The 9297-nt window shown below is 41.0% G+C and overlaps 1 protein-coding gene across 1 annotated transcript; it reads right to left on the bottom strand.

The window, feature by feature from the left end:
* Positions 1 to 386: 386 nt before the first annotated feature.
* LOC103651887 (uncharacterized) lies at positions 387 to 6806 on the bottom strand. The gene is made up of 11 exons (XM_035966564.1): positions 6414 to 6806; positions 5525 to 5579; positions 3241 to 5414; positions 3072 to 3176; positions 2898 to 2990; positions 2636 to 2734; positions 2223 to 2567; positions 2016 to 2144; positions 1707 to 1943; positions 1580 to 1634; positions 387 to 652 (listed from the first exon to the last, which is right to left on the bottom strand). The coding sequence occupies exons 3-11, from the start codon at positions 5185 to 5187 to the stop codon at positions 636 to 638; spliced, it is 3027 nt and encodes a 1008-aa protein (XP_035822457.1). The 5' UTR covers positions 5188 to 5414; positions 5525 to 5579; positions 6414 to 6806; the 3' UTR covers positions 387 to 635.
* Positions 6807 to 9297: the final 2491 nt, after the last annotated feature.

The following is a 9297-nucleotide window of genomic DNA, read 5'->3' as shown; positions in this document are numbered from 1 at the left end:
ATAGGTCGGTAAAGACCTTTACCGACGGACCACGAACGTCGTTGCAAGCTGTGTCGGTAAAACTTTTACCGACCGACCGTTGTTTTACCGACTTATCTTCCGTCGCTAAAAGAGAAGTTTTACCGACGCTTCATCATTTGGTAATAATAGTATTACCGACTCTCTAAGAGTTGCAGCTGCCACGATTTACGGACGCTTCATCAGTTGGTAATAATAGTATTACCGACTCTCTAAGAGTCACTAATTGTGTAGATTACCGACCAACAATTCGTTGCCGCAGATATTACCAACCAACAATCCATTGCATTCATACAAATAGATTATTATAAGGACACTTAATGCTCATACACTTCACTAATCTTTCATGAGGTAACATATTGCACATGTTGCACACAAATTAATGGTCTTTCAATATCCATCGATCATATATTAACATCATTAGTAACATAATGTTTGCAATACATCGAACTAGTCCATAGGTTGCAATATCACATTACATAACTCAAAAGCTAGTCCACGGTATTACAATAACTCAATTCCTTCACGTTGTTGTACGCAACATACGCAACAAAAGCTCCAAAAGAAATGCAAGACCGAAGAACCATGTCCACGGTTGGTTGTAACATGATCTGATACTAACATTGTCCATTTCCTGAAAAAATATAACCATGTGTAAGAAACTTATGAATCAATTGCCGGGAACAAGAGGTACTGGTACATTGCAGTAACCAAAAAACTGAACTCCAAATGAAATAAAAAATGCAGCAACCATAGCCCATGATAAAATTTGAAAGTTCATAACTATAAAATGAAATTATAGCTTGCTGCACAGCACACACACCATAACTATAAACTGAAATTATAGCTTGCAGCATAGTAGCAGTACACAGCCATAGAGGATAGAGCATGATATAATACCAAAAGTGTAGCTCATAATTCAAAAAAAAAACATCCAGCAGGCAGCATCAATCATCCATAAACATTATAGCTTGTTGCACAGCACACACACACAGAACCATAAGTCCATAACTCCATAAGACCATAGCCATAAGAGTATAAAGACCATAAGCTTGCTATCTTGCTGCACACACACACTCAGCACTTCAGTTCAGTCTGCACTCAGCAATCAGACCTTCAGAAGTTCAGATCACCTGTCCTGTCCACACTCACACGCCATTCTGCATAACACACACACACTCACAGTCTCACACTGCATAACACACACACACACACACTCACACGCCAGATCACCTGTCTTATCCACCAGACAGCACACCAGATCACCAATTCACCAGCATTGCTTAACACACAGTCACACTCACACAGTCACACACCAAATCCATTACTGTACTACTATTTTGAAAACGCCAAACCATATCTGCCTATATCCGTTTGGCGTTCAAATAAGCTTAGCAAATAAGTCAGCAAAGAAAAAACCATGGAGATATGGTTAGTAGTAGTAGAGTCAAAGATCCGGTTCTACACTATATCAGGAAAGAAAATGCCAAACAGATATGGTTAAAAACAGCAAATAAGTCACCAAGCTAGGGCCATTAAGAGTAGTAGTAGAGTCAAATACCTGAAATGTTAGGTGATGTGTTAGGTGTTGCTGATGCCTTGTTGATGACCTTCAGCTGTCAAAGTTAGGATCTGTCAGTAGGTACTCATTAATCAAAAAAGAAAGATATCAAAGTTTCGTTTATTACTTTCTTGTATGGCCATGCAAGCGACATCATGTGAGCAGTAGCCATAGTTTGCATATCATCGTAGGGACGAGCCAACACTGCATCTCTTTTCAGGACACAAGTCACAACAACTTCACAAAATTGCCTTCCAATGGGCAGATCTGCAACTATGGTACTCGGATTAGTTGAAACTATTATTCCTTTGGCCACAGGTTGATCCGATCTCAACAAAGCATATAATATGGCTTCTCTTCCAACCTGATACAAGCGATAAACACAAAATTAGAAGCATGATAAGGATAATACTGGTTAGAAGGATGAAAGTATTACCAAAGAATTATGTTTAGAATGAGAAGCATCATTAGTGCCTGGTGCAGTGCTTGGTGCAATTGTGTCCTCATCATTACAATCGTCATCTCCATATGCATTATCTTCATCACCATGTTCTAACCTTGAATTCTGTTACAAACATTTGGTGAATTATGAGTAAATCGGAAGATAAACATTACTTTGTGTAACAACAAAGAAAATTTATACCACATTTTGACGTGATGTGGAACCATGCTGTGACATGGGCCCTTCACTTGCCCTGTCTAGTTGTGCCCTTTCCTCAATTTCTGCCTGCAATTGAAGTATGCGTTTTTCTAGAGCAGCCTTGTCCTTTTCAGCTTTGGTACGAGCCAGAATCTCCATTTGTAGTCTTGTTGGTGCATAACCCTTCAACCCAGGGGTGCCAATATCTTGAGGAGTTGGGCCTAAACCCACAGCACGGATATATCCTTTTGGCTCTTTCTCTCCACAAACAAGAGCAAATACATCACCTTCCTGAATTGTTTTCTCCTTTAACTCTGGATATACTTGGACAACATCTTTAAGTTTATTCTATGAAATAAACACATGTTATTTATTCTGTCTAAATAGTATTACTAACACTTAGGAAAAAGACTTACGATAATTGGCTCTGCCTGAATTGAAGGAACACCATTTTTTCTTGTATGGGTTTTGATAAAGGTTTCATCTCTTCGTGGGGGGCGTCCTAGTTTCATAGCCTAGAAATGGTTAAGACAAAAGTCTGAGTAGTACTAGATAGATTGCTCATATCAAAAAATCGGAGTTCGATAATTAGTACTACTGGACATATTGCAAAAAAATCGGAGTTCGATAATTACCAAAAATATGAGTACAATAATTAGTAAGACAGATTAAACATACCAATTTATGCTCTGAACATGCAAAGCTCACACTACCAGATGTATGGAGCAATTGTACCTTTTGCCGGCTTACTTTTCCAGCTTTCGAACGAGCCTAGGACATAGCAGAAGTGTTTAAGAACTGAAAATATACATGTTGACAGCTACACTTTGCACATATAAAGATGTTTGTTACCTGAAATTCAGAAGTCAACCAATATTCATAGAGAAATTTCCAATCAGCGTCACTAACCCTTTTATCTGGACATTCTTCAATTTCATCTAGAGACAAATCGGGAAACTTGACCCCTTTTAATACTTGACAAAATAATTTTATCAGCTGCATAGCCATCGGGAAACTTGACCCCTTTTAATACTTGACAAAATAATTTCTTCTCAGCATGACTCATTGAGTAGGGTGCAGGAGGTAAATAAAATTGGTTATGTTCTAGTTCAACTGGATGAAGATCACTTCTAATTCCTAATTCTTGAAGATCCAAGCGAGCATTCAAATCATCCTTAGATTTTCCAGCAATGTCCAATAAAGTGTTAATTATGTTGTCACATACATTCTTCTCTATGTGCATGGCATCAAAATTATATCGGACCATCAAATCCTTCCAATATGGAAGGATGAACCAAATAGTTCTCCTTTTCAAAAAGACTAATGGTTCACCGTCCTTACGTTTCTGATATTTTGTGGGCTTACGAGATGGGTCCTTGCCATAAACTGTTTTTAGATCTTTGGTGCATTCCAAAATTTCCTCTCCTAAAAGAGGAACAGGTGTCGGACTTAGCTCTTCGCCACCAAATGAATCAACATCAAACCTAAATGGGTGTTCTGGATGCAAGAACCTGCGGTGTCCCATGTAACAAGACTTGCAACCATTTCCAAGTCTAAGGGAATAGAGCAAGGAGTGGCAGTCGGGACACGCTGCTTCACCAGATGTGACAAATCCGGATACACTACCTAGACCAGGGAAATCAGTGATGGTCCAAAGTATTGCAGCACGCAATTGAAAGTATTCACCCTTCGAAGCATCATAAGTTCTCACACCATTAACAAACAAATCAAGCAGGTCATAAACAAGTGGCTGAAAATATACATCCATATCACTTCCAGCAGAAGATCGGCCAGGAATCAGCACAGACAAGATAAAATTTGTATCCTTCATGCACATTGAAGGTGGAAAGTTGAATGGAATCAGAATGCCTGGCCAAATACTATAACTAAGTTTCATAGTCCTATAGGGATTGAAACCATCGGTAGCAAATGCTAGACGGATATTTCGGCTATCAGCAGCAAATTCGGGATGTTTTTTATCAAAATCCTTCCATAGGGGGGAATCTGCAGGATGCCTAAGCAAACCATCATTTATTCGGTGTTCATCATGCCACCTTGTGAGACTTGCAGTTTTGGAGGACACAAATAATCTTTGAAGTCTTTTCTTGATAGGAAAGTAACGAAGAACTTTCTTAGGAATTTTGTACTCACGCTTTCCGTCCAAACTCATCTTTTCTGATTTCCAGCGTGAAACATTACATTTCGGACATGAATTAGAGTTTTCATGCTCCTTCCAGTAAAGAATGCAATCGTTCTCGCATGCATGGATAGAAGTGTACCCAACTCCCACTGATTTCACTAATTTCTTAGCTTCATGAAAGTTTCTAGGAAGTGCTGAACCCTTAGGCAACGCATCAACAAGTAGATCAACCAACAAATTAAAACTTCTATCCGTCCATCCTCCAAGAAGTTTTATGTGAAGTAAACGAACTAGAAAGCGTAGCTTTGAGTACTTATTGCAACCTGGGTACAATTCTTGACTGTTGTCTGCTGCTAGCCTACGAATGGTAGCTACATCTTTATCAAATGGATCAAAAGACCCATCATCTTCCATATCTCCTCTATCATCTAAACCACATGCTAAATCCTTAATCAACTCAGATATGTCATCTTCTTCGTCATGCACCTCAATGAACTCAGGGACATCACCATTTTCATTGTTCAATACAGAGGAACTAGCTTCTCCATGTAAGGTCCATGTTCTATACCCTTTTAAAAATCCATCACAAATCAAGTGTTCTCGAACTTCAATAGCCTCCCGCCAAAATGAGTTGACACACTTCCTACAAGGGCATAAAATCTTGCTTCCTACCGCTGAATTTTTTAATGCAAAAGCTAGAAAACTATTCACCCCTTGTGTATAGGCCTTTGTCTCCCTACATGCAATTTCTATGTTAAATATCAAGATAACCACGTAGCACATTTTTTTAGTTATTGTGAAAAAAAGTTGTATTGTACCTAGCCACATTGTCGATCCACGATTTATCCATGTGTGTTATTACGGATATGATAGAGCTTCTAAGAACATATAACAAGCATAAAAACTTTGCTGCATACACTCAAAGATAATGAACAAACACACAATTGAACCGGAAACAAGGTAAATTAGTTGAACTTACCTTACACTAGAGCTCGACAATCTCCTAGTTGTTTTTGGATTTTCTGAACTACAACACCTTCCTTTCCTTGCTGCCCCTGCCGTACCAAAGATTTGTAGGATCTTGTGTTTATTATCAGCTATTCTTATGCTAACATATCAGCTACATAACAAGAAGAAGGAAAAAACAAGTTTGCAGTGAACTCACACGAATCTGTTTTGCTAGGCTTAATATTGCAAGAACCTTGAACCAACTTTTAATCCTGCATGCAAGAAAGAACAAAAATGTTGAATACATGCTAGAGAAAAAATGTTGCAAGCTAGAGAAAAAAAATGCAGCCAGCATGAACTGAAGGTTATAAGCTAGAGAAAAAATGTAGTCACCAACACATACATTGATCCTGGTACCATCATGAACTGAAGGTTACAAGCTAGACTAGAGGGAAAAATACAGCCAGTAGTGCATCAGTAATCTTGCTCATGCTATCATCATTAAGCTTAAGGAAGAACATATGCAACTATCCTCATGATCCTTCAATCACTGCCTTACATTTCGTGTTGCATCAGTGGCAATCAAAACCAGTAGTGCGTGCTCAGTACTTTAACACTACCAACCAGTAGTGGCAAACATGAAACTAATAAGCATGACCTACTGGAACTTATACTCACTGCAAGAAATTACATTAGTGTTCAACGTCTGGTAGTCTGGTTCATTGCCTGTCCATGCTGGTTCAGTTCTAAGACCATGAAGGCTGAAGGCCAGGACAATGTCCATCTCTCTAGGCGATATATGAAATCCTCAGGTCAGGTGGAAGTGCAACGCACAGCCTTCTTGGCTTTGGCTCAGACTAAGCTTAGAACACGTACTGCCATAAAGATGAAGCTTGTTTCTTAAGGTAGCAGTTTTGCATTTTAAAACAGATTATGCCCATAAGGCATCAAGCAAAATGTTGAATTACAAAAAGAAGAAAACTATTTAAGAAGCCTAACATTTAAGTTGTGCAGACTCTTCCTATGTTAGTAGATCAGCAAGATAAAAAGATCAGAGTAATTGCTACATAACTATAGGAAGGGAATAAAGTTTGTTGTGGACTCACACAAATCTCTGTTTTGTTAGGCTTAATCCTGCAAGGACCTAGAACAACCTTTAAATCCTGCAGATAAGAAAGAACAAAAATGTTAAATCAATGCTCCAAGATAAACACAAATTTGAGAGAGGAAATCGCTAGGGAATAGCCATAGACGAGTTCAGTGATGCTCCAGCATGAATTCCCCCAAGGAAAATTTCTTCAATCACACTCAAATCCTACGAACAGAAATTCCCCCAAAGTTTACCAAAAAACAGGAAGGGAAATCACGATTCCACAGGCAAATGACACCAAAGGGGGCAGCGTGATGGAGGGGCGCGACACGATGGAGGTGGCGGCGGGATTATTGAGGCAGGCAGATCTATGGAGGGGGTGGCAGGATGGACGATGGCGGCGGGATTTTGTGGCGCGCAGGCGGCGCTATGGAGGGGACGCGCGGGCGGCGCTGTGGAGGGGGCGTGCGGGCGGCGCTATGGAGGGGACGCGCGGGCGGCGCTCGGCGCTGTGGAGGGGGCGTGCGGGCGGCGCTATGGAGGGGACGCGCGGGCGGCGCTGTGGAGGGGGCGTGCGGGCGGCGCGGTGGGAGTTAGGAGAAGGGGGCGGGCGGCTGGATTTTGGAGGGGGCCGTCGCGGCGATTTGGTTGGGAGGAACGCGCGTAATAATTTGGCGGCACGCGGTTGGGTTGCGCCAATATATTTACCGACCGAACGAGCGATGTCTTTACCATTTTTACCGACGGATCTCCCAACGCTAAATATAAGAGATTTACCGACCGTCCCGCCGTTGCAAAAACTGGTATTACCAACCAACCATGTGTCGGCTGTTTTTACCGACCAACCTTTGGTAGCTAACAAAGGTCGGTAAAAATCCTCCGTGGTATAGTGCAATTTTAGTTCTTGACTTTAGGTACCCAAATGGTTTTGGGTCCTTTGGCATTAGACACAAGAACTTTGGGTACCCAAACACAAGTCTTTGACCCCTTGTGTTTGCCCCCAACATATTTGGCAACTACCTTGCCGGATTTGTTAGTTAACACATAAGAAGCATCAAAAGTTTTAAATGAAATGGCATGATCATTTGATGCACTAGGAGTTTTCTTCTTAGGCAACTTAGCACGGGTTGGTTGTCTAGAGCTAGATGTCTCACCCTTATACATAAATGCATGGTTAGGGCCAGAGTGAGACTTTCTAGAATGAATTCTCTTAATTTTGCTCAGGATAACCGGCAGGGTACAAAATGTAACCCTCGTTATCTTGAGGCATGGGAGCCTTGCTCTTAACAAAGTTGGACAATTTCTTAGGAGGGGCATTAAGTTTGACATTGTCTCCCTGTTGGAATCCAATGCCATCCTTAATGCCAGGGCGTCTCCCACTATAAAGCATACTACGAGCAAATTTAAAATTTTCATTCTCAAGTTCATGCTCGGCAATTTTAGCATCTAATTTTGCTATATGACCATTTTGTTGCTTAATTAATATCATATGATCATGAATAGCTTCAATATCAACATCTCTACATCTAGTGCAAATAGAAGTGTGTTCAACGGTAGATGTAGAGGGTTTGCAAGATTTTAATTCTACAACCTTAGCATGTAATATATCATTTTTACTTCTAAGGTCAGAAATGGTAGTATTGCAAACATCAAAATCTTTAGCCTTAGCAAGCAATTTTTCATTTTCATCTCTAAGGCTAGCAAGAGAAATGTTCAATTCTTCAATCTTAGCAAGCAAATCATCATTATCATTTCTAGGATTGGGAATTGAAACATTACAAACATTTGAATCAACCTTAGCTAACAAATTAGCATTTTCATTTCTAAGTTTGTCAATAGTCTCATGGCAAGTGCTTAGCTCACTAGATAATTTTTCACACTTTTCTACTTCTAGAGCATAAGCATTTTTTACCTTAACATGCCTTTTGTTTTCTTTAATAAGGAAGTCCTCTTGGGAGTCCAAGAGATCATCCTTCTCATGTATAGCACTAATCAATTCATTTAATTTTTCCTTTTGTTGCATGTTTAGGTTGGCAAAAAGGGTACGCAATTTATCTTCCTCATCACTAGCATTATCATCGCTAGAGGACTCATATCTAGTGGAGGATTTGGATTTAACCTTCTTCTTTTTGCCGTCCTTTGCCATGAGGCACTTGTGGCCGACGTTGGGGAAGAGAAGGCCTTTGTTGATGGCGATATTGGCGGCGTCCTCGTCGGAGGAGGAGTCGGAGGAGCTCTCGTCTGAGTCCCACTCGCGGCATATGTGGGCGTCGCCACCCTTCTTCTTGTAGTATTTCTTCTTCTCCTTTCTTCTCCCCTTCTTGTCGTCACCCCTGTCACTGTCACTAGAAATAGGAGATTTTGCTATAAAGTGACTGGGCTTACCACACTTGTAGCAAACCTTCTTGGAGCGAGGCTTGTAGTCTTTCCCCCTCCTTTGCTTGAGGATTTGGCGAAAGCTTTTGATTACAAGCGCCATTTCCTCGTTGTCGAGCTTGGAGGCGTCGATGGGTGTTCTACTCGGTGTAGACTCCTCCTTCTTCTCCTCCGTCGCTTTGAATGCGACCGGTTGAGCTTCGGACGTGGAGGGACCGTCAAGCTCGTTGATCTTCCTTGAGCCTTTGATCATAAATTCAAAGCTCACAAAATTCCCGATTACTTCCTCGGGAGTCATTAGTGTGTATCTAGGATTGCCACGAATTAATTGGACTTGAGTAGGGTTAAGGAAAATAAGTGATCTTAAAATAACCTTAACCACCTCGTGGTCATCCCATTTCTTGCTCCCGAGGTTGCGCACTTGATTCACCAAGGTTTTGAGCCGGTTGTACATGTCTTGAGGCTCCTCCCCTTGGCGGAGACGGAAGCGACCGAGCTCCCCTCGATCGTCTCCCGCTTGGTGA

Source organism: Zea mays, chromosome 3 (genome assembly GCF_902167145.1).
Source record: "Zea mays cultivar B73 chromosome 3, Zm-B73-REFERENCE-NAM-5.0, whole genome shotgun sequence".
NCBI classification, from domain to species: domain Eukaryota; kingdom Viridiplantae; phylum Streptophyta; class Magnoliopsida; order Poales; family Poaceae; genus Zea; species Zea mays.
This window is presented reverse-complemented; position numbering and strand designations above follow the sequence as displayed.